Source organism: Neofelis nebulosa, chromosome 12, assembly GCF_028018385.1.
Source record: "Neofelis nebulosa isolate mNeoNeb1 chromosome 12, mNeoNeb1.pri, whole genome shotgun sequence".
Lineage (NCBI taxonomy): Eukaryota > Metazoa > Chordata > Mammalia > Carnivora > Felidae > Neofelis > Neofelis nebulosa.
Genome location: NC_080793.1, coordinates 999,995 through 1,024,486, shown reverse-complemented (window position 1 = coordinate 1,024,486; position 24,492 = coordinate 999,995). Strand labels below are relative to the sequence as shown.

Sequence of the window (24,492 nt, the reverse complement as noted above, 5' to 3'; positions counted from 1 at the left end):
GCGCCCCGTAGCCGCGCGCCCAGCCGAGCCGGCGCCAAGATGGCGGTTCTGACAGACGGAGGGCGGCCGCGCCGGGGGTCCCCGGGGCTGGAGCGGAACCGCCGCGGCTGAGCCCCCGAGCTGCCCTCGAAGCAGGCGCCCGGCCGCCGGGACCCGGGACATGGTGCGATCCGCGCCGGGTCGCCGTCGTCGCCGCCGCCGCTGAGCTCGCGGGCCGCGCCGGGCTCGGACGTGGGAGCGGGAAGATGTTTTCCGCGCTCAAGAAGCTGGTGGGGTCGGAGCAGGCTCCCGGCCGCGACAAGAATATCCCCGCCGGGCTGCAATCCATGAACCAGGCGCTGCAGAGGCGCTTCGCCAAAGGGGTGCAGTACAACAGTGAGTGCAGGCCGGGCGCGCTGGGTTCCTGCCGGGGGACGTGGAAAGGGGGGTCCGAGGGCACGGGTGGAGGAGGGCGCTGTCCCGCAGGGTCCGCAGGCCCGGGCTTTGGCGACTGGGACTTGGCAGAGACCAGGGCCCTGTCGCGCCCCCAGGGCCTGGCGGTCTGCGGGGAGATGTGGCAAATCCTGTTGCTCCGTGTGAGATGTGCTGAGCCCTTACCTGTGGCAGGTACCCTAGGGGTGTTCACTTGGGCTCAGGAGGTGATGTCGGGAGGTGATGCCAGGCTGGAGACGAGGTCCTGGAGGACCCAAGGGGCCGGAGTGGGGGCGCCTGGGCCCGTGGCGTTCCCCTCTGACCGGTGGGTCATTCCCGAGGAATACGGGCACGTTAAGAAATCTGTGCGTTTCGTTTGCACGGTAAAATTCGTCCAGGCGGTTCCTGGTGCGTTCTGCGGTGCCCTGATTGGCCCGGATAACCTCGTCCAAGAGTGATTCTTACATAACGTGGGGAGAGCTCTGTGGTCTGTGACGCTTGAAGGGGTGATGGGCTCCCCGTCAATGAACCACGTGACAACCTGCCCAGGGGCGGTGAGATCCAGCTGGATGTGGTGGTTTGAGCTTTGGGATTTTTCTTTGTAGACTTCGCATTCAGTTTGAAGAGAATATCATCTACGCCACGCGTTCCTGCCCCCCTCTTCTTTTTTTTTTTAAGAAGCATTTGTAAGGGATATATTTGGAAAAAGCTCCAGAAGGCACAGAGACTCTTATTGTAGGAGACTTCTCTTCCCCCGAGGGAAGGAGGAGTTATTTTCAGACGCCCTCAGAGCCCAGGACGTTTCCAGTCCTGTCATAAATTATGTAAAATGTATAGCTCCTGAGGCTGATGGTCCTCTTGGCCTCTTTTAAGGTTTTCCATCTGGCTGGCCTTTTCCTAGCATTACTTAAAGGACTTTTATGTTCTCTGGTTTTAAATTGTTTTCCTTTCAAGTATTTGCATACATTGCTACAAGATTGTGGGTTCCTCCCTACCCCCGCCCCCTTTGCCACTTTAAGGGGAACTTTCTGGTCCCTATGATGACATATTGAGGTGGTAACGTGCAATATTAAACTAATTAGAAAGACCTTTGTGCAGGTTTAATTTCTTTACATTTATTTATTTTTGAGAGACGGTGCATGAGTGGGGGAGGGGCAGAGAGAGCGAGGGAGACCCAGAATCTGAAACAGGCTCCAGGCTCCGAGCTGTCAGCACAGAGCCCGACGCGGGGCTCGAACCTGTGAACCACGAGATCATGACCTGAGCCAAAGTAGGATGCTTCACCAACTGAGCCAACCAGGGCCCCTAAAGACCTCTGTGCAGGTTTTAAAGAGAGGTATTTTAGATGTAGGTGTATTCAACTCTCAATTTTGTATGTGTCACATTCAGAGGAGAGAATGGTAAGTCGAGTTACTCATTTGTGCAAAGCTTTAGAATTTCCATTTGGCTCCCTTATTTACTTTTATTACTTAGAGTATTATTTTAAGCTTAATTCTAGTTGTGTGGAAATCAGAGCTGGAAACTGTAAACTTTTCACCTTCTGAAAAGCACTCCCTGACGGCACATCCCCTGGCAAGGGTGGTTAGGAAAAAGGGGGAGGTGCCATAGAGTTGTTCCAGAGAGGTGAACCCAGCCTCGGGTGGTTGGGGGACAGGCTGTGACTCCCTACAACTGCAGCAAAGGTGGAGAGATGGAGAGAAATCTCATTTAGAGGGAGATTGGCCCAGTAGGTGAACAGTGTGCAACCTGGAAACTTTGATTTCCTTCATTTATTTATTTTCCAAAATACCTTATTTAGGGGAAACCAGCCAGCAATCTGATGACTATAGGTTCAAGATATTTACACGCAAGGGCTGATGGTTTCCAAGTGTATCTGTTGCCTCTTACAGAACCTTGTCTCCTAGGGCAAAGTTTTCTTTTAAATTGCTGTGATAATAGAAGTGATTCATGTCATATATGCAAGAGCCCCAGCACACACATCAAACTTAGAATCAAACCTGAATGAGACGTTGGACCATAATTATAGTTTGAAAGTTAATTGCATTCAAAGTGGAAGAAAGGATGTTACCTGACTTGGTCTATCCTTTCTGCTCTGGACACGATTTACTGGCCGCGTTTAGTGAAGAAGCTTGAACTGGGGCACCTTCCCAGGTCAGGAAACGCCAGTCGTAATGGAACTTGTCAGGACTGCACTCCTCACAAAGACAGCGTCCGGACACTGGGACAGCCAGAGTCCTGGCCAGTTGGATCTCAGTGCTAGAATTTAGAAATGGACTTAAACACTTTCTCACTGAAAAACCTTCTGAAAGGCTGATTTCAGGGTGAGAGCTTTTCCAGGGTAAGAAGGAAACGGCTTTAAAATCATATCAAGATTGGGGCGCCTGGGTGGCGCAGTCGGTTAAGCGTCCGACTTCAGCCAGGTCACGATCTCGCGGTCCGTGAGTTCGAGCCCCGCGTCAGGCTCTGGGCTGATGGCTCGGAGCCTGGAGCCTGTTTCCAATTCTGTGTCTCCCTCTCTCTCTGCCCCTCCCCCGTTCATGCTCTGTCTCTCTCTGTCCCAAAAATAAATAAAAAACGTTGAAAAAAAAATTTAAAAAAAAATAAAATCATATCAAGACTGTATGAACAGACAAGTCATGTTTGAAAAAGAACCAAAAAGAACAGCTAGGAATGAGAAACACGGCCGTTAAAAGCGAGAAGCCAGCAGTCAGGTGAATCAGCGTAATAACCACACTAAGGAGAGAATTCACACCTGGAAGAGAGTTGTGTGGCACAGGAATGGAGCACACATGGGGTACGAGTTTCACACAAGATTAGCAAGAACGGGGAAGAAGCAGTATTTGAGGGAACGAAGACAGGGTTTTCCAGAATCCATGAAGTACGTGAAACTCCCAAGAAGTCCCGGTCCAGGCTTTTAAAAACATCCTGCGAGCGTTTCAACATCGAAGTCCAGGAAGCAGCCAGAGCCCAGCCCGCCTTCAGAGGAGCAGCACACACGCCACACGCCACCGAGGCAGCAGTCCCGTTTGCGGCCTGAGGGAGGCCCTCACCCGAGGAAGCAGTTACTCGCGAGTGTGTGTGCTTCAGCTCGTTTGCAGTCTGAGCTGGACCGTTTGCTGTGCGCAGGCGCCCGCTGAAATAATACCAAGGGTGTGCGCCGGGCCAATGGAAACGGCGCTCGGGACACAGGGGTAGGGTCCAGAAGGCTAAGGTGAGCGCCGAGACCGGTGAATATGTGGGGCGAGATCCAAGCAACTGCTGGTCGTGGCCATCACCGCGATGGTGACTAACTTGGTCCAGGTGGAAGGAGGGACTGAACCCCTGGAGAGCCTCACGGAGCCCGGGACCGAGCCGATCCGAGTTAAGGCATTGGAAAGGCCTCGCGCTGTTTACAAGGAAGATAAAGAGATTAATTAACTTGAGATGTATCACGGCAAATGTGAATGAATGTTAAAAATGTAAGTTACTGGGCGGGAGCGCCTGGATGGCTCAGTCCGTTGAGCGTTCCACTCTTGATTTCGGCTCAGATCACGATCCCAGGGTTGTGGGATCAAGCTCCGTGTCAGGCTCCGCACTGGGCATGGGGCCTGCTGAAGATTCTCTCTCCCTCTGCCCCTCTCCCTGGTGCTTGCTCGCTCGCTCTCCCTGTCTCTCGATGAATGAATGAGTGAATAAAAATAAATTTAAAACAATACAATTCAGTGATCATGACCACCCCACGTACTTGTGGTCACTGACTTAGGAATACAGTTTGAAAATCTAGGAAAAAAACAAAGAATAAGCCCCAAGAAAGGAGAAGAAAGGAAATGACCAAGAAAAAAGCAAAAACCAGTGACTCTTTTTTAAAAGAATCAATTGAAATGTTCACCAGAATGTAACATGGTGTGTGTCTGGTAAAGCAGATTCTGGAGAGATTGATAAAGAAAAAAGACAAATGTCACGAGTGATCAAGAGTACGCAACTATAACTGCAAGGTTTTAAAATACAAAATGTTCTGAATAATTTTGCGCCAGTAGAACGAAAAACTTAGAGTGGGCAGTGTCCTAGAGAATGGCCCCTAAAGCCGACCCTGAGAAATACAAAATCTGACATCGGAGAGCCGAGCATCACACTGATGGAGAAGACACAGAGGGCAGGGGCACTCGGCCTGCTTCCTGCACTTGGTAAATCCTGCTGCCAAGACAGAGGAGGACAGTACCAAAAGGGCAACCGTCCGGTCCTGTCCATGAGCACAGAGGGAATAACCCAGTGAGAAGCCAGGAAATCGGATCTAGAAAGTCATCAAAATATTCATAACAAACCATTGTATCGAGACCAAGTAGGACTGCCCAGGAGTGCACAGATTCATAGAAAAGATACATTCCACGCCTTACCAGCGGGTTGAAGGAGAAAAAGCATCATAATCTCAGTAGGTGCAAGAAGATCTGATAAAATTCAACGCTCATTCGTGATTGACAGAAAATAAAAAGAGAAAACCCACTTTTTTTAAAGATTTTTATTTTTTAGTAATCTCTACACCAACATAGAACTCGACCCCACAACCCCAAGATCAAGAGTCACATGCTCCACCATCTGAGCCAGCTGGGTCCCCTGAGAAAACCCACTTGCTAAGAAGCAAACTAGGAACAGAAGGAGCTTCTTTTACCTGTTCAAGAGTATTTACGAAAACCTGCGTCCGTATGTACTAATGAGACGTAGGAAGCGTTTCTTTTCAAATCAGGACCAAGGCAAGGACTCCCCTCTTTCACTGAGCTTTCCACTAGGATATAGAATTCCACCCAGCACAAGAAAAAATACAAGTGTGGAGCAGGGGCAGATACGTGCCCTTCTAAGAAATTAACATAAAAATAATGAATTTTCCCAGGGTGCCTGGATGGCTCAGTCAATTAAGCATTGACTCTTGATCTCAGCTTGGGTCTTGATCTCGGGGTCATGAGTTCAAGCCCCACGTTGGGCTCTGCGCTGGGCATGGAGCCTACTTTAAAAAGGGGTGTGTGTGTGTGTGTGTGTGTGTGTGTGTGTGTGTGAAGTCTCCCTTTGTTGGGACACTGTTATGTGTAGGAAATGGACTTCTCATGCCTTCTTTACCACAGCGCCCAACCTCTGTTTCTGGCAGCGTGATAAAGTTAGTAAGCTGAACAGCCCTTCCCTTAAAAAACTTTAAAAAAAAAATTTTTTTTAATGTTTATTTTTGAAGGAGAGAGACAGAGTGTGAGTGGGGGAGGGGCAGAGAGACAGGGAGACACAGAATCCGAAGCAGGCCCCAGGCTCTGAGCCGTCAGCACCGAGCCCGATGTGGGGCTCGAACCCACGAATGCGAGATCATGACCTGAACTGAAATCGGACACTCAACCGACTGAGCCACCCAGGCTCCCCAAAAAGCATTTTAAAAGTTTGAATAAAACATTTAGGGAAACGTCGACGCATCACTCAGTTCTGAACTCGGATAAAGGTTGTGCAGCTGTCTAGTGCACGTTTCTTAAAAGCAAAGGGGGTGATGTTGGGAGGGAGGCCAGCTCTGAAGCTGCCTTCTCCCTGAGGCACCTGCCTGACCCTGGCTGGGTGCTGGTCCCCGTGGGGCAGGAGGGAAAACCCTGAACCCATTCTAGAAGGGGCCTCTCCCAGGAGAGCCCCGCCCAAAGCCGGGTCTGTGCAAGCCCAGGGGGTGGCCTCCAGGAGGGTTTGCGTCTGAATCATCCGTGTGGTCCCAAAGTCTGAAATGGAGGATTTACTTAAGGCCTTCCCCGGTCGTTAGCGTTCCGAACGACGGGCAGAAATATCACAGGTGCCTTCGGACGGCGGCTCCAGCCCAGACCTGGGAGAGGCTCCGGGGATAAAGTTCTAAGAAACCGGAGCTGCTGGTGGGAGATCAGGAAGCCGGCAGACACAGCAGCGGGAGCAGGGCAGGCTGACAGCAGGCCCTGGCGGCTTCAGGGGATCCGGTCGTGCACGTCAGCAGCACCGCGACAGCTCTGAGCGGTGAGGTCGCGACGCGGAGCGCGGGAGCGTCCTGTGGTGCAGACAGCGTCGGGTCCGCCGCACGCCTGAAACTAACGACGTGTGGTGTGCCGACTGCCCCTCAGTGACAAAGTCAGTACGTGGAGTGTGTTTGAAGAAGTGGAAGAGGTTTCGGGAAGTAAGCGGGAATCCGAAGAGCATAGAGAAAGGCCAAGCAGGTTTGGAAAGGAGCCTGCCCGGGGAAGCTGAGCCCAGGGAGAGCGCCACCATGAAGCGAGAGTCTGACGCCATCAAAAGCAACATCCGGAGGGCGAAGGACAGCCACTCCTGGCCCGCCGCGGGGACGCACTGGGGGCTCCGCATCCGTGCTCCCGCCCTCGGGGTGAGCTGCGCGTGGTCTCTGTCCACCCACCCTCACCGAACACGTGTCTCGTGTGGGTCCTTAACGTGGGGGGTGCTCCCCTAAAGCGACACGCTTCCTGCAGGGTGTTCGGGCTCGTGACAGGGACCCAGGGCATCCCCAGGGCTGCGCTGACAGCACAGACACGTCCTGGTGGCTCTCCCCGGTTCTGCCGGGTGTTTGGCTTCTGGCTGGAATCGCGTCTAGACTGCCCGCGGCCTTGAGGGCAGTGGCTTGTTGTGTCCCATCTGGTGATGGGATAAAGTGGGAGCAAGAGGAAGGCCCCTGGTCTGACTGGAGGTGCTTCAAGTTGAAAACAACTACCACGTCCTGATGGCAGAAGCTGGGGAGGAGGGGGGGGTTGGGGGGGAGTTGATGTCCTGATGGCGGAAGCTGGGGGGGGTTGTTGGGGGGGGAGTTGATGTCCTGATGGCGGAAGCTGGGGAGGGTGGCCGGGGGGGGGTTGGGGGGGGAGTTGATGTCCTGATGGCGGAAGCTGGGGAGGGTGGCGGGGGGGGGTTGGTTGGGGGGGGGAGTTGATGTCCTGATGGCGGAAGCTGGGGAGGGTGGCCGGGGGGGGGGGGGTTGGGGGGGGAGTTGATGTCCTGATGGCGGAAGCTGGGGAGGGTGGCGGGGGGGGGGGGGTTGGGGGGGGGAGTTGATGTCCTGATGGCGGAAGCTGGGGAGGGTGGAGCGGGGGTGGAGGGGAGCTGACGTGGTGACCACGCTTCGCGGGATGAGTAGCGAGTGTCCGAGAACAGGGGGCCTTGGAGCAGGACGGGTTGCAGGAGAAAAAAGCCGGGCGGCGGCTGTGGGGCCAGGCCGGGGCTCTGGACAAGCCCCTGCCGGCCTCACCCAGCCCCAGGCTGTGAAGCACCATCTGCCGTCCACACTGCTGCGCCGGGCACCCGCACGGGGCCCAGGAGCATCGCGGGGTCCCGGCGCGGGCTGCCCATCTCCTCCACGGCTGCCCCGCCTGCCCCTCGTGTCCCCACACTCGCTGCCTGTGGGCTCGCTCACTGCCGCGTGCGCACACCTGGCACACGGGCCGCCACGTAAATCCGTGTTGGACCGGTACGGCACGGAACACGGGCTTGCTGCCGTAACCCCACGTGTACGGCCTGGAAAGTGCTGGTGCTCTACAAAATTGTGTGCTAAAAATACCAGGGCTGTGAGAAAGTGGGTTAAGAGCAAACTACCAAAATCTAGGGAGCCTCCTGAGAACATCAGCTGCCGCCCGACCCCTCCGGCAGCCTGACCCTGACCCTGTGAGTCAGGGGTCCCCAGGACATCTGGCTCTAGGCGAGACCGCTCTCCGGCAGGTGTGAAGTCCGAGCCCGGTTTGACTCCATCAGCACGGGGGGGGGGGGGGGGGGGGGGTGTTTCAGGGTCGTGGACAGGGAGGGAGAGCAGAGGGGCCGGGCTGCCGGGACACGGACGGTGTGGTCTCATCCACGGGCCGAGCAGGGGCCCGACCCCTTGCGGGTGGTCCCCCAGCCAGGCCGCTCCCCGACGCTGGGCTCCTCCCTGCTCGCCAGCCACGCGGGCCACACTCTGTGTGGAAGGAACATGGGTGGCACGTGGGCTCCTGTCGGTGAAGTTAAAGTCTGCCGTTGGTTTGATTTGTTTACCCGATCTGTCCTCCCCCCCCCCCCCCCCCCCCAGTGAAGATTGTGATCCGAGGAGACAGGAACACGGGCAAGACCGCGCTGTGGCACCGGCTGCAGGGCAAGCAGTTCGTGGAGGAGTACATCCCCACGCAGGAGATCCGGGTCACCAGCATCCACTGGAACTACAAAAGTGAGGGCAGGCTGGGGGCAGGGGGGCGGGTCGAGGGTCCGCCCTCCCGAGTTGGGGGCCAGGTACCGCACCCTTTGTGCGGTCGGGGCTTCTGTTGAGGCTCCCTAGGCCTCGGTCCCTCGGAGACGCCTCCCCGGCTGTGGTGTCCTCACAGAAACCCCGTAGACCTTGAACGCAGAGGGCCGCAGTGGGGGCACCCGTTAAAGCCATGCTTGGGTTGTCCTGAAATCCCCTCCCGCGGGAAGCTGCTCCAGAGACACAGACGAGGCAGTGGTGGGGGCGCCTCGTGGGGGGCTGTGCCAAGACCCACTCGGTTCTGAGACCCTAGAGGCCACCAGAGGGCTCCAGTTCCGGGTTTACCGCATGTGACGCATCAGGGAGTGCCCGGGGGGGGGGGGGGGGGGTGTGCTCCCGTTACAGCCGGCACTGCGCCCACATATGCTCCACCAGCAGGAAGGACCCCTCTGTCCCTTTGAGCCCCGCCCCTTCACCTTTGCAAGGTTGAGGTCACGCGACAGACAGAGCACGGGGCACCTCGAGGCCCCTGGTCGCAGCTGAGCTGCAGGCGCTGTTGCCCCCAGGACAGTACAGCGGCCCCGTGGGCGGCAGGGCAGTGGCTTTGCGGGTTCAGAAATCATGAAACCAAAGTCCTTTGAACCATTTTAAACATCCGTTTTTGTTGAAAAAAAAAAATGTAGTTGTCAACACACGGGGTCTTTGTGGAAGTTCCCGCTTCCCGCCACATCCCAGGACGGCTGCGTGGATCGGCGCCACCCCAGTCATCAGCTGGGGCTGGCGGGGCCTGAGGGCAGCCACCCGCGGCACCCCTTCCCAGCAGGGGTGAAGCTGGCCGTGCCCCTCAGCCTGGGGCAGGTGTGTGGCAATTCCCCACCTCCCCCTTTTCCCCTCGGAACCCGGGGTGGAGCGGCGAGCCACCGTCCTGCGCTTGGGCCCTGGGCCCGGACTGGCCATTCGCGGGGTCGGCCCCCTGGGTCCCCCGCACCCCTCCCAGGTCGAGCACCGCCAAGGAGGGTCTGAGGGTCCCTTCCCTGTGAGGAAAAGGCAGAGCACAGAAAGGCCAGTGGTTCTCAGCAAGGCTGGCAGAGGTGTCCCGACGACCTGCACGAGGGCCCCTCTCCCCTCAGGGGCCTGTCCTGGACCAGCTCCACCCACGGGTTGGGTGGAAACTTGATGCCGGGGGGCCAGCTAGAGTGGGCCCACGTCCTGGGGAGTGAAGTTGAGGCCGGTTGCTGGGTGAGAGTCGGGCCTGAGCACCATCAGGCCCACCGAGGCCTGACCCAGCACCCAGAGCCTGCTCCCCAGGTGCACCTGCAAAGAGCACCTGGCCATGTGGACCCGGGCCAGGGACAAGCCCGCCCCAGGGACACCCGCCGGAAATGGGTGGCATGTCAGCTGAAGACAGGCCAGGATTGCTCACTGCGCCTTGAGCAGGAGCCTGAAGGAGCGATGAGTCTCCCTGCCGTCCCGGGAGGGGCCGTGGCCCCTACAGAGGCCGTGGGGGGTGGGGCGGGGAGGCTGTCCTTGGAGAAGGTGCTGAGGGAGGAGCGCAGTGTCTCCTGGCGGGGGACCCACCCTTGAAGAGTGGGAACAAACCTGGACACCTGGGCAGCCCCTAAAAGCCCCTCTGCCCAGAAGGTCGACGGTCATGTCGGGCACTAATCTTTGTATCCCCCCGTCGTAGCCACTGACGACATCGTGAAAGTTGAGGTCTGGGACGTAGTTGACAAAGGTAAGTCCTGTCTCTTTATTACAAGTACATTTTCCTGATGCTTCGTCCATTCTGCGGAGCAGATGTCCCCCCTCCCCACGCTCACGCTTTGGGCGTGTCCTTGTGTGAGTCACGGGAACCTCTGGGTTCTCCGCAGTCGCAGGGCGGACACAGGAGTGTGTGACCAGAAGGTCTGCCCCCAGGAACAGCCAGGGGCTGTAGGAGGTCTGGGCTTGTGCTGCTCCCCTGAGTTTCTGCATCTGAGGCCGCTCCCTCCTGCATCCAGGGTGGTGGGGCGGACGCACAGCAGTGACCTGTAGGGACCTCGGCCTCTGCTGCTTAAATGCACATTTCACGCACTGGGACAGAGCACGTGGCCGTGGGGCAGACACGGACCGGCAGCGGGTGGGCCCCAAAGCCAGATGCCTGCACGAGGCTGTTCCAGAAGCCCTTCCTGCAGTGCCCCTCATGTAGTGCCCTGGGCCCGGAGCTGAGGACCAGCTCCTGGGCTTCTGAAGCTGCCACCCTCTAGGGGCATGCGCCCACGTGACTGCTGCCCCATGGTCGCTGACGGCGGTGGTGTCTGTGCTCTCACAGGGAAGTGCTCCAGCTGTCAGGACCACACCCCAGTGCGCCTGGTGAGGGGGGCGGGCATGCTCCCCCTTCAGAGCCCTCTCCTTCCCTCCTCTGTGTTTCTGGGCAAGAGCCCCTATTCCTCCCTGGTGCCGGTGCCCCGTGTGTGCCCTGTGCTCCCGAGCACGGTGTCACCCCTGGCCTGGGAGGCTTGCCGTAGCCACGGGTGTCCTCAGCGAGAAAGGACAGTCTGCTGTGAGCTCTGGGTTCTGGTGCCGAAAGTGCACACCCCTGTCCCCTCACCATCGTCTTCGGGTTTAGGTGGGTGTAGGTTCCCAGGCCCGACCTGGCTGCTGTAGGACAGCCTGAGGGTGAGCGGGAGCTCCAGGCAGGCCAGGAGGCTTAAGCCGCGGGGCCCCTGGTGAGTGCTCATCATCCCTGCAGCTCCGTGTCGCCTGGTCCCCTCCACCACCCCAGCCCGTTGCTTGTGGGACAGGGTGTGAGCATGCACAGCAGCAGAGGGCATCGGGTTTGAGAGCCTGGTGGGAAGTGCAGAGTGGCAAGGAGGCGAGGCCCGGCGAGTCTTGGAGCGCCCCGAGAAGGGAGGGCACCTGGGATGCAGCCCTGTGGCCCGGAAGCGGCCACCAGGAGGGCACACTGTGGCCAGCTGCCGTCAGACAGGGACCGCCCGCTGCGCCCCATGGGCCCCAAAGGCGGTCAGAGGGTCAAAAAGAAGCTGTGGGGACAGGCAGCAGCTGGTGTGAACGCGCCCAGTCTATAACGGTGATGGTGTGGAACTCTTTATTCCTCAGGACCCGCTGGAGTTGGCTTTAGCTCCTTGGGGCCTCTCAGGGCCGGGCCCAGCTCGGCCAGCACCAGCACCAGCTCAGAGAGCCTCTCTGGCCTCCAGTGCAGCACCTCACAGGCTGGGCCATGCCAGCCTGCGCCAGCTGGCAGCGCCCTTTCAGGGCTGGGACCTCTGTCGATCCGGGAAGGAAGTGCCCGAGTTCGAACCAGAGCCCGGGTGGGCTTTAGGTTCGCCCCGGCTTTAGGGCGATCTTGCTGAGCGGCCCCGAGCCCTGCCGGATGTCCCTCCAGTCTAGGCCAAGTTCTTGGAGCCCCTCAGGGCCTCTCCTGGTGAGGTCGGCGGCTACAGCTGCCAAGAAGGTCTCGGTAGGGTGGCAGCCGCTTCCTGGCGCTGGTGGGTTTGCTCCAGTGCCTGCTGTGGGGGCGTGGCTCCCCGGGCCTCCTCCTCAGTAGAGTACGGCGCCTGCTGGAGGTGGGGGCCGGGCACAGGGTGGGATGTGGGGAGCCGCGTCCCTCCCTGGAGCCACAGTTCCCTCTGTGACTTGTCTGTCTTCTGACCAGGGAAGTGCAGGCGGCGAGGTGACGGCCTGAAGGTGGAGAACGACCCCCAGGAGGTGGGTAGGCCGTGTCCGGCCACGGGGCCCACCGCTCAGATGGGGGTTGGGACCCTCCCCGGGACTCCAGTGGCACCAGTCGGCCCCACTCCTCGTGCGAGCCTGTGCCGCCCACAGCTGTATTTGGGGATGGCTGGGCCTGCCTAAGCTGCTGGCCTGCAGGGAGTTTGAGCTGAGGGCTGTCGAGGTGCACTGGTCAAACCGTGTGGCCCCACGCGCACGTGGGCACGAGTGTGGCTCTGAATGGGCTCTCGCTGTGGCCACCGCTCTTGACACAAAGAAGTCGGGCAAACCGGCACCCCTTCCCTTCGAGGGAGGCCTTCACGTTGTTCCCAAGGGCCCTGCTCTCTGTGTCCTCCTGCCCGTAGATGGTCTCACGATTGGCAGGCAGCCTCCTTGATCCCCTCTAGGGCAGGAGGGGTAAGTGACCACCTGGTCCAGGTCCGTCTGGCCCTTTGCGTGACACTTTGCCCCTGGCCCCAGCACCGCAGCCTGTGTGCGTGCAGCCCGCGGCCCTGTCTGTGTGCTCTGGAAGGTTCTTTGCAAGTGTCTTCCTCAGTTCTGGAATGTACACCTTGCAATGGGGCACCGGCTGCTCCAGCCCGCTCGTCCCTCTGTGTGGCGTGAAGTCTGTGAGGCCTGCGGGTGGGATGCTGTTGGCTGGTGGAGAAGGCCCCGATCAGAGACAGAGCTGATGTGGCCCCGGAGCCTGAACTGTTCACTACTAGACCTTTTGACGCAAAGTTTTCTGACCCCCACCCTGGATAATCTTGTCTACGTGGTTTTTTTTTCCCAAAACGAAAATAGCTGTTGTCTTTTCAGATTGTGAAAGTCCTGTTCAGCCATTTCCAGGAGGAGACCGGGTTCTCGCCCCTGGGACTCTGCCCGGAGCACCCTCTCTTACGCCCAGTTCTCTCCTGTCCCTAGGCGGAGTCCGAGATGGCCCTGGACGCCGAGTTCCTGGACGTGTACAAGAACTGTAACGGGGTGGTCATGATGTTCGACATCACCAAGCAGTGGTAAGGGGGCACTGGCCGGCAGCGGCCGTCGAGGCTCCTAGGGCCTCGCCACCCGGAGGGCTCCCCCTGCAGCCCAGCGGGCGGTGGTTACGCCGGCATCGCGGCTGGTGCCAGACCACGGGACCCTGTCCGTGGTCGTCGTGGGCTCCAGCAGTTCAGCCGCCGGGAAGCGGAGGCCCAGCCGTCTCTGGACGTCTCTGTGTGGCGGGCGGGCCGGGTGGGGGTCACGGCCCCGGGGGAGGCACACCTCCCACAGCCCACGGCCTTCCCTGAAAGTACCACGTGACGTCTGGCGGGATCGAGCGACCGCTTGTTTGGGGCTCCCCGAGGACACACCCCACATCCTTCGATCACGAGGGGGCGCGTAGCTAGAATCCCAGCGAGACGCTACAGAGCAGGCTGCGGGGAGGAGCGTGGGAGCGGGCCACACGGGTGACACGAGCGGACTCCCCGGTCCCGCCTCTGCATCAGCCCAAGGTGGGGGCTGGTGAAAATGGCCTGTGGGGTCATCACCGCATACGTAATCCCGCCACGAGAGGCTGGCACAGGCGTCACTTGGTGCCGGCCAGGTTTTCCTCAGGGCGCTGCACACACAGATTCCATCTTCGGGACACAGGCTCTTATACACGCATCCGCAGACGCTGCGTTTATCTGAGGGCACGTTCGCGCACGGTCGGAGGCGCCAGCCTTGCGCAGGTCAAGCTTTCACTCTCGGGGACCCGGAGGGTTCAGGCCCAAGGGATCTGACGGGGCCTCCCGTCAGCCCTCCGGCCTGCGGGGATGCGGTCCCTCCCGCCGGGGACCCATCACTAGCACGTGCATGGGAAGCCCCTGGGTGGCAGCAGGCGCACCTCGGAAGCGTGCAGAGCAGGGCGGTGGCCCCCACGGACAGACGTGCCTGTGCGAGAGGCGGCCACCCTGCTCTCCCAGGGTCGGCGCCCGGGAAGGCCGGCGTGTCTCCCGAATGAGCTGCAATGGTCCCTGCCGCCAAGGCACCTAGAGGTGGTTTCCCCGCCTAGAATCTGCCAAGGCGCACCTCTGGGTAGGCCCTCGGCATCCCCGAAGCTCCCCGCGGCCTTTGCCCAAGGCCAGGAAGGACCACTGGCGGGAGCGGGGGGGGGGCGGGGGGGAGGGGGGGTTGCTGTGTGTGAGGGGCAGCAGGAGCCCACCCGCGGGCCTGGGGCAGGGACGGCAGGGGCAGGTCAGCCCGGACGGGAGCAGCCGCGGCACCCTGCTGGCGGTGCCACTCTGTCTGGAGCCTTCCCACGGCGAACGAGAATGGCTCCTCTGAGCCCTCGTGGGGGGGGCGGCGGCGTTTTCGGTGGACCGCGTGGGCCGGAGCCAGGCCCGAGTCGCTGGGCCCCGTGGCCTCGGACAGAATGCTGGAGACGGGCCCCAGGGCGGGAGGCGGATGCCCTTGGTCCTTTGATAACAGTTTCAGTTACTGTGCCTCCCGGGAAAATGAAGTCCAGTCTGTGAGCACGGGCGTGCGTGTCCGCATCGTGCCCGGTGGCGGTCTCTGGGTCGGGACGCGCTTCGCACCACGTGCTGGCCCCACGGGGCAGCCGTGCCCCACAGGGGGTGCAGAGACACCTCACCAAAGGGACTCCCAGGAAAGGAGGTCGAGAGAGGCGGGAACCAGCGGAACCGAGGGCTCGGCCCTCCCGGCTCCGTGCGCTCCGGGTGAAGTGGCGGGTGGTCGTGTCACAGCTGACCCTGAGGACGTCTCTCCTCACTTGTACCCCCTCAGGACCTTCAACTACATTCTCCGGGAGCTTCCCAAGGTGCCGGCCCACGTGCCGGTGTGCGTGCTGGGGAACTACCGCGACATGGGCGAGCACCGAGTCGTCCTGCCCGACGACGTGCGTGACTTCATCGACAACCTGGACAGGTGGGTGGGTGGCCGGGAGACCTGGCACCTGGGACGCCCTCCTGCCCTCCCTCCTGCTCCTCGGACTCGAGGCCCAGCCGCATCCCAAGGGGCTCAGACTCCTCCCCTCTGCTCCAGCAGGGGCCCTGCTGCGGGCAGCGAGGGTCAGAGAGTGACTGGCAGAGGGTCTGCAGAGGGCAGAGTGGCTTCCTGGCACCAGGCAGGCCGGGTCGGGGCTGGGTGTCGGGGTGATGCAGTGAGGCCCCCCTCGGGGGCGTGGAGGGCTGGCTGGCCCGGGTGTGGTCCGCGTTCCAGAGGGGCTGAACCACCCCCCCACCCCCACCAAGCCTCTAGAACCTTCTGTTCCTCCTGCACACAGGCCCCCGGGCTCCTCCTACTTCCGCTACGCCGAGTCCTCCATGAAAAACAGCTTTGGCCTGAAATACCTTCACAAATTCTTCAACATCCCGTTCCTGCAGCTCCAGGTGAGCCCATCCCCCGGGGGGTAGAGCGGCAGCGCTCTGCCCGCGGGTGCCGTCCCAGTGCAGGGCCAGGGCCACCCTCCCAAGCAGAGCCAGAGCCGTCTGCCTGGAATGCGGCCGCCGTGAGGGCTCACTGGGCCGGTGCCGGCGGCCCCGTGACGCCCGCTCCGTCCCCCTCCGTCCCCCTCCGTCGCTCTCCGTCCCTCTCCGTCCCTCTCCGTCCCTCTCCGTCCCCTTCCTCTGCTCTGCTGCTAGCCTGAGACCCAGGCCTTTCTAGAATTTTCACAGATGCGGCTGCAGGAGAATGCAGGGATCCTTAAGACGTGTCAGGCCGTCTCTGACCAACAAGCCAGGAACTAGACGTGCGGGCCGGCGGGTGCCCCAGCCCCTCTCCCCCTAGACCCACCCTGACCCCTGCCACGGGCTTCACCAGGCCTGCTCGGGTCCCTCTGCCCCGTGTGGGCACAGCCTGCCCCCGAAGGCCCACAGGAGGGCTCTGCTCCCCGGCTCCTCTGACCCCGCCTCGTGGCAGGGGTGGCCCCCCGCCGGTGCATAGCTGCGGGGAGAGCCCCGCCACGTCTCACCCCCACACACACCGCGAGCACAGTGCCTGGTATGCAGCCTGCTGAGTCCAGGTAGCACGCCTGCCCTGTCTCGTTTCCTTCCTCCTTCCTTCCTTCCTTCCTTCCTTCCTTCCTCTCCTCCCTTCCTCCCTCCCTTCCTCCTTCCTTCCTTCCTTCCTTCCTTCCTTCCTTCCTTCCTTCCTTCCTTCCTTCCTCTCCCCCCTCCCTTCCTTCCTCTCCTCCCTCCCTCCCTCCCTTCTCCCTTCCTTCCTCCTTCCTTTCCTACCTTCCTCCCTCCCTTCCTCCTTCCTTCCTTCCTCTCCCCCCTCCCTTCCTTCCTCTCCTCCCTCCCTTCCTTCCTCTCCTCCCTCCCTCCCTTTCTCCCTTCCTTCCTCCTTCCTCCTTCCTTCCTTCCTCCCTCCCTTCCTCCTTCCTTCCTTCCTCCCTTCCTTCCTTCCTCCCTTCCTTCCTCCTTCCTTTCCTTCCTCCCTTCCTCTCCTCCCTCCCTTCCTTCCTCTCCTCCCTCCCTTCCTTCCTCTCCTCCCTCCCTTCCTTTCCTCCCTCCCTTCCTTCCTCCCTCCCTTCCTTCCTCCCTCCCTTCCTCCTTCCTTCCTTCCTCCTTCCTTTCCTTCCTTCCTCCCTCCCTTCCTCCTTCCTTCCTTCCTTCCTTCCTCTCCCCCCTCCCTTCCTTCCTCTCCCCCCTCCCTTCCTTCCTCTCCCTTCCTTCCTTTCCTCCCTCCCTCCCTTTCTCCCTTCCCTCCTCCTCCCTCCTTCCTTTCCTTCCTTCCTCCCTCCCTCCTTCCTTCGTTCCTCCTTCCTCCCTCCCTCCCTTCTTCCTTCCTTCCTCTCCCCCCTCCCTTCCTTCCTCTCCCTTTCTCCCTTCCTTCCTCCTTCCTTCCTTCCTCCTTCCTTTCCTTCCTTCCTTCCTCTCCCTTCCTCCTTCCTTCCTCCTTCCTTTCTTTCCTTCCTTCCTTCCTCCCTTCCTCCTTCCTTTCTTTCCTTCCTTCCTTCCTCCCTTCCTCCTTCCTTCCTTCCTTCCTTCCTTCCTCTCCTCCCTCCCTTCCTTTCCTCCCTCCCTTCCTTCCTTCTTCCTTCCTCCTTCCTTTCCTTCCCCCCTCCCTCCCTTCCTCTCCTCCCTCCCTCCCTTCCTCTCCTCCCTCCCACCCTTCCTTCCTTTCTTCCTTCCTTCCCAGACTGAGAGCGAGTGGGGGAGAGGGAGAGAGAATCCCAAGCAGGCTCCACACTGAGCACAGAGCCTGATATGGAGCTCAATCTACGACCCTGGGATCATTACCTGAGCTGAAATCAAGAGTCAGACCCTTGGGGCCCCTGGGGGGGCTCAGTCAGTTAGGTGTCCAACTTCAGCTCAATTCATGATCTCGCAGTTCGTGAGTTCAAGCCCCGCGTCGGACTCTGTGTGGACAGTTCAGAGCCTGGGGCCTGCTTCTGGTTATCTGTCTGTCTCTCTTTCAAAAGTAAAAGAACATTTTTAAAAATTAAAAATAAGTAAATAAAAGAGAGGGACACTCAACCAACTGAGGCACCCAGGTGTCCCTCTGTTTTCTTAATAAACGTTTTACTCTGGAGCAATGTTAGGTTTACACAGAAGGGACAGGGACGGTGCAGAGGGCTCTCACACTGCCCACTCAGCTTCTTTGGTACCTTCCTCCAAACCACAAGCAGCGAGGGTCCGCTGACTGCCACACGCTGCCCCCCGGGGTGTCCCGCTCAGGCCCGGCCCCACCTCCCACGTAGTCCTGAGCCTGGTCTGGGCTGTGCCCCGTTCAGGGTCGAGGCTCTGGGCTTTCAGGGAGAAGCCCGCAGAGGCGACTGCCCTTCCGGGCACATCGCGGCAGGACTCGTGACATCTTGTCCCTGGGATGCTGGCCCACGGCCCCTCTGCAGCCACAGTGGTTTCCATTCTTTGTCCAGAAAGGCGTGGGCTTGCCCGGGGAGGTGGTGGTCTTTCCTCTCCTGTCCTTCTGTCTTTGGAAGGAAACCAGGGCCCTGCAGACAGGGTGGTTGCCATTTGCGGCTGAGGGAAGGCTGGCGTGGGCCCATTTCAAGGCAGTGTCCGCGGTCACTGCACCCTGCTCTTCCTTCGGGGAACCCGCATCGTTGTCATAGATCCCTGTAGCTACGACCCGCACACCGATGCGGAGGTGTCTCCTGTACCTGGCGGGCCACACCGCGTGTCGTGTCGCTGGAGCAAGCGGCAGAAGGTTGTGCGGCGGAGGCGCTGAGGCGCTGAGCTCCGGCCCCACAGCTGCATTCACTCGTCGGAGCCGCCTGGACCTCTGGGGCCGCGTGTGGGCGGGGGCGCTAACATCAACGGGGCCCCGGGGGGGGGGGGGGGGGTGCTAACATCAACGACCTCGTCCTCGGAGCCACGGCGAACCGCCTGGGTGTCGGACGAGGCCTTGGGCGCCATGCCCCGTGCTCAGCTGCTGCTTAATTCCTCGAGGGCTGGCCGAGCAGGGACACGAGGCTGAAGGGGTCTGCTTCCCCCGTAGAGAGAGACGCTGCTCCGGCAGCTGGAGACGAACCAGCTGGACGTGGACGCCACGCTGGAGGAGCTGTCGGTGCAGCAGGAGACAGAGGACCAGAACTACGACATGTACGTCAGCCGGGGGGGAGCACCGAGGGCGGGTTCGCCACGCACGCCTCTGAGCGGGGGTGTGCCTAGGAGACGGCAGCGAGGAGAGCCCCCACCCGGGTAGACCCGGCAGCTTGGGCCGGTCGTGTTGCTCAAAAAACCCGAGTCACTTCCTCCTCGGATGTGGCCGTGCACAGACTGGAGCGCGGGCTGGGGGAGTCCAGGCCCCCGAGGGGAGGGAGAGGAGGGTGGCCCTCGCGGTGAGATCAGCCCCGCAGCCCTCCCCGTTCCCTGTATCGGGGTTCTTTATCATTTAACGCACAGCAACACCCTTGCTTTCTAGAACAGGCAGCTTACGTGTCAGGTGGAGCCCACCTCACCTCAGGAAGCAGAGGCTCCCTGGGGACGGACACCCTGAGGCCCTGCCCCCTCCTCATGCCCACCCGGCAGATTGGGGCCAGGCCTTAATTGACCTGACGGGCCCCCAGGGGGCCCCAAGCTGACAGGGGTAACCGGGGTACAGCTGACCGTCCGTTTGCCAGACACGGTTGCCGTTCTGCGCCGCGGTTCCCGCCACCCCGGGCCGAGTGTCCACCTGAGCCCCTGGCGAGACTGGCCGTCCCCGATGTCTTCCGCTGGGGCTGCCGTGGGTTTGAGTTCGGTTTCCCAGATCGATGGCGATGTAGGGTAGGGCTCTCGGAGGCCTGACTTGGGGGAGGCTTGTGGGGCAGGAGTGGGAGCTCGGTCCTCGGCAGTGGAGGGAGAGTGGTCCAGGGCAGAGCGTGTGCCCTGCCAGCAGCGCGGCTGAGTGGTGCTAAGCGCCCCTGTCCGCTGCGTGCTCGGGGTCCCGTCCGCCCTCCACAGTTCCCCGGGGAGGCACGCGCTCTCGGGCAGGTGTGACCTGAGCTGCCCCCGAACAAACAGATGCTCGCGTTTTGTTTGGTGCGCAGAGATGGCACGTAAACATCGGAGCTGAGGCGGGGCACGCTGCTTCCCGGCCTGGGCTCCTGTCCTGGGAGTGCCGGCACCCCAGTAGGCGTCTGTCCCCCCCCCCCCCCCCCCCCCCCCGGGAACTCCAAAGGGCCTTAGGGTCTCCCTGGAGCCAGATCCGTTCGCTGGTTCTGGAACCGGCTCCAGCGGTTCTGGGGGAGTGAGTTTTCACACACTTGGCTGCTTGGCCGGTCCGGGTGGGAGCCCCACCCCGGCGAGCAACTGCCCTCGCCGTCGAGCCCGTCCCGGGGTTGACCCGCTTCCATCAGCTCCTCTGGCCGAGGGCGCGGGCACCTGGCACCACCCGGCCCCCGGCCCCCTGCCCCCTGGGGTGATGGCAGCCGGAGAGTCCCCTGCACTCACCCCACAGCCAGCCCCGGCATCAGGCGGCACTGCCAGGGGCCTGGCGGAGACGTCTCTGCGACGCTTCCTGGAACATGGGGTATAGGCCGCCGCAGACGTGGGCGGGCAGTCGGGTTCCGCCCTCGCCCTGCCCTTCTTTCTCACGTGCCCCGGAAATCCTAAGTCGGAGGTGCCGGTGCCCAGGGAGCTCAGCCAGCAAACGGGCCAGCTCTTCGCTGCAGACCTCCTGTGGGGAAGCCTCCACGGGGAAGGCGTTGCCACGGGCTGGTGGCACTCCCCACGGCGGCCCACGAGCGGCAGGGCTCGTCACTGACCTCCAGTGGGACTTGGAGCCCCTGGTCTTGGCTGCTCCCTGTCTCGGGGGTCGGGGGCCTCCCCAGCGCAGGTCCTGTGTCATGGGTGGAGAGCTCAGGGCGTGAGCCAGGGGGCTGCCACACCTGCCTATCAGCACCCGCTGGCACCTTCCCTGTGGTGCTCTGCTTGAGGTCTGGGGGGCAGGAGGGCTGATAAGCCCGAGGGTGAGGACTCTGCTGTCACCCGCAGCTCAGAGGAAGAGCCCCAGGGGAAGGCAGGTTGCTCACTGCCTGCCCTGTGTCCCCCCCAGTTTCCTCGAGATGATGGAGGCACGCAGCCGTGGCCACGCGTCCCCACTGGCCGCCAACGGGCAGAGCCCGTCCTCAGGCTCCCAGTCTCCGGTGGTGCCTCCGAGCACCGTGTCCACGGGCAGCTCCAGCCCCAGCACGCCCCAGCCGGCCCCACAGCTGCCCCTCCAACCCCCCTCGGCCTGCCCCTGCCCCCCAGCCCCTGTAGAGGCCCCACCGCCTCCCGCAGCCCCCGCCCCGCGGCGCAGCATCATCTCGAGGCTGTTCGGGACGTCGCCAGCTGCCGAGGTGGCCCCTTCATCCCCAGGTAAGCCCCGGGAGCAGCTCTTCGGGGTGGGCGTGACGGGCGATGTGGCGGGGCGCCCGGCCTCCCTGGCCCCGTGAGCTTGGAGACCAGGAGGGGGTCCCCGTCCTTCCTCCTGGCCAGGCAGCCCCATGGCCGGTCACCTACATACAGCCTGGGACAGGCCCGGCGGGGGCAGGCGTTGGACAAACAGGAACCGGCCTGTGCTGTCCACAGAGCCAGCCCCGGCCTCAGAGGCCCCGGCAAAAGTCCAGAACGTGGAGGATTTTGTTCCTGAAGATGGCCTTGACCGCAGCTTCCTGGATGACACGGCCCCCCGGAAGGAGGAGAAGAAAGTCGAAGCCAAGGTCTCACAGGACAGTGACAGGTGAGAGCAGGGGCCAGGCAGGTCGGGGCCCTCAGCCTCCCCTCTGCCTTCCACATCCCTGGGTGAGCAAAGAGGACAGGCCTCACCGGTCCAGCAGGACCTCGAGGGAAGGGCTCAGGGAAGCTTCCACGCTCCAGGAGGAAGCCCGCTCAGACCAGCCATCGGGCTGCTGACTGGGGGCTGGACCTGGGGCTCGTCCCCCTGCCACAGGGAGGGAGCAGGGGCAGCGAGGCTGGCCCGTAACACAGGTGGCCCGACCTGGCATATCTGTGGTGCCCCGTGACCTGCCTGTCCACACGTTCTTGGGCTGATGCCATTTGAGAGCACTGGCGGAGGGGCAGCCTGTGAGGGCTCCCCGGGAGGTTGGGCCCGGCAGGGGGAGAGAGAGAGAGAGCAGTTCAGGCCTGGCCGCCCCACCCCTGCCGCTCACCCTTGTCACGGGTCCCGGGCCCGTCCTGCGCGGGCTCCCCCGCGCCACACTGACCCCGGGTCAGACCCGCCGGTCCCTCCGGGAGCGAGAGTAACAGAACGGAGCCGGCAGCCGAGCCCCTCCACACCCACACCCTCCACACTGCACGTAAACGGAGCAGCCCCCCCCCACGGCTTCCCGGTGTGTGGCGGTATCCCTGCCCCTCCCCCGGGCCCCCACCTCGCGCCCCGTTCCGCCAGCTTGTGCCACTTTCCTGCCACACCGGTGGGTCCCCTCTGTGGCCCGCGTCCTCACGCAAGTGCCGAGCGCCAGCGGTAGAGTGGCTCCCGGCCCGGTGCCCACACCCGGCAGAGAGGACATCCAGAGGTGTCCGGGGGGCGCAGGGTGGGAAGTCGGACTCTCCGTACCCGCCTTGTGTCGTCTGACCGCCCTGCCCCTCCTTTGCAGCGATGGGGAGGCCCCGGGGGGGAACCCACTGGTGGCAGGCTTCCAGGATGACGTGGGCCTTGAAGACAGGCCGCCCGCGGGCCCTGTCCCCAGGAGAGACACCACTGCCAGCGAGGAGGAAGCAGCGGGGATGGTGGGGCACACCAAGGCCACCGCCGCGACCCCCCAAAAGTGCGCCGAGCCGGAGACCAAACGGTACGTGGAGGGGATGTGCCCTGGGGTGGGGGCGGCCGAGAGCCCCCTGACCTCGTCCTTGTCCCGAAGGCCATCCACACAGGCCTCGAGGCCACCTAGGGCCGTGGAGTCCCGCCGGCCAGGTGTCCGCAAGTCCCACCGCCAGGACCCCTCAGGAGGCCGCGAGGAGAAGAGGGGTGAGCAGGTGGCATCATCATCGTCATCAAGTGACCCCGAGGGGCCCATCGCCGCTCAGATGCTGTCCTTCGTCATGGACGACCCTGACTTCGAGAGCGACTCAGACACTCAGCGGAAAGCGGTGAGGAGGGGACGGTCTCGGTGGGAATGGCAGGATGGAGCAGAGAGGGCCAGGTGACGACATCCTGGGTTGAGAGCCCCAGACCAGCATGTGACCCCAGGGCGGGGTGCTGGGGCCCAATCCCATGACAGCAACCACAGAAAGGCTGCGGTGTCCCGGCTGCCACACCCGGGCCCCGCTGGCCACCCCAAGTCCAGGCTGGGCGTGGGGGCCCCCGAGGTGGCTGTCACCTGCCCGAGAAGCGCAGGAGCCATCCCGCAAGGGTCACGTGACAGGTGGCCACCCAACCCGCCCCCCACTCCAGGAGGAGTTCCCGGTGCGAGAGGACCTCTCTGACGACACGGACGAGGACGCCCGCCCTGCCCAGCCGCCCCCGCCCCCCAAGCCCCCCGTGTCCTCCTTCAGACTGAAGAATGACTCGGACCTCTTTGGGCTGGGACTGGAGGAGACGGGCCACAAGGAGATCAGTGACGAAGGTAGTTGAGGGGCTGGGGGTCCCACCGCCACCTGCCGAGTGCTTGCCCGGGAGGTACCTGGTGGCCAGGAGAGTTGGCCTGCTGTGTAAACCCCCGGAGCACCCATGGCTCCCTGTGGCCCTGGGCCCCGATCTGTAGTGTCACCTGGGACACGTCCCAGAAGTTCCTTGTCCCCCAAAGCGGAGGAGTGGGGGTTGTGGTGGCTCGGCCCCACGGCGAGAGGGCACCCCGGCCGCCCCCATAGCCTGGTAGTACCCCTGTGTGCTCTCCAGCCGGTGCGGCCCAGCCCAGGGCGGGGGGTGTGCACTGGGGAGGCCGCGGGGCCCACGCGGTGTCTCCTCTGTGCAGAGAAGGAGGGCAAGCCTCCCTCGAAGGAGAAGAAGAAGAAAAAGAAGAAAAGCAAAGAGGTAGGAGCCCTGCCTCCCACCTCCGGGCGCCCGCTGGGCAGTGTGGGGTCCCGGCGTCCACACGGCCTGAGCCACCCCCCTTCCCAGGAGGAAGAAAAGGCCGCGAGGAAGAAAAGCAGGCAGAAGAAGAGCAGGGACAAGGAGGAGGGCAGGCAGGAGCGGCGGCGGCGGCCCAGGGGCACCACCGAGAGGACCGCAGCCGACGAGCTGGAAGCCTTCCTGGGGGCTGCAGCGCCGAGCGGCCACCTCCGCGGGGGCGGGGACTACGAGGAGCTCTAGGCCTGGCTCCGCTGACGGCGGCCCGGCGCGGGGATGGCCGCGGGCCTGCTCCACACTCGCTGGGGAGGCTGGGCCCGCCCTGCACCGAGCCGGCCAGCGGGCAGCAGGCAGCGGGCAGCGGGCAGCGGGCTGGGCCGTGCGGGGAGCCGGCCCCCAGCGCTTCTCAGGGATGGGACTGAGGCCGAGGAGGCCGCAAGGCTGTTTACAGGGCGGGGCGCGTCCTCGTCACCGGCCGGCTCCTGCTTGCCCCCGGCCCCGCCGCGCTCGCTCTCCTGGGCCCCCCACTCACGGGCGGGCTCCGCTTCCTGCCCCTTTCGGCATGGGGGGCAGACGCCAGGCGGCACTGGCGCCTTTTCCCGGGCCCAGCGTCCAGCTTTGCACCTGCGCTCGGGCTCGCTGCCGGCCAGGCCTGGAGGTCGTCAGACACTGTTTCTCTCGTTTTCTTCCACCACTCCACTCTGACCATAAAGCTCTCCTGTTTTACTGCATCTGTGTGTGCTTCTCCCTGTGAG

The 24,492-nt window shown here is 62.2% G+C and overlaps 1 protein-coding gene across 3 annotated transcripts; it reads left to right on the top strand.

Moving 5' to 3' along the window:
- The first annotated feature begins 5 nt into the window (after positions 1-5).
- RABL6 (RAB, member RAS oncogene family like 6) lies at positions 6-24,468 on the top strand. 3 transcript variants are annotated; one of them, XM_058693486.1, is made up of 15 exons: positions 8-375; positions 8,435-8,569; positions 10,272-10,319; positions 12,240-12,292; positions 13,220-13,311; positions 15,062-15,202; positions 15,561-15,666; positions 18,740-18,843; positions 20,780-21,084; positions 21,298-21,448; positions 22,326-22,520; positions 22,590-22,818; positions 23,123-23,294; positions 23,643-23,701; positions 23,789-24,468. In XM_058693486.1, the coding sequence occupies exons 1-15, from the start codon at positions 246-248 to the stop codon at positions 23,978-23,980; spliced, it is 2,112 nt and encodes a 703-aa protein (XP_058549469.1). In that variant the 5' UTR covers positions 8-245; the 3' UTR covers positions 23,981-24,468. The 3 variants fall into 3 exon arrangements, with proteins under 3 accessions (XP_058549470.1, XP_058549468.1, XP_058549469.1); XM_058693487.1 differs by lacking the exon at positions 8,435-8,569 and having other exon boundaries at positions 6-375; XM_058693485.1 differs by having other exon boundaries at positions 7-375; positions 22,326-22,818.
- Positions 24,469-24,492: the final 24 nt, after the last annotated feature.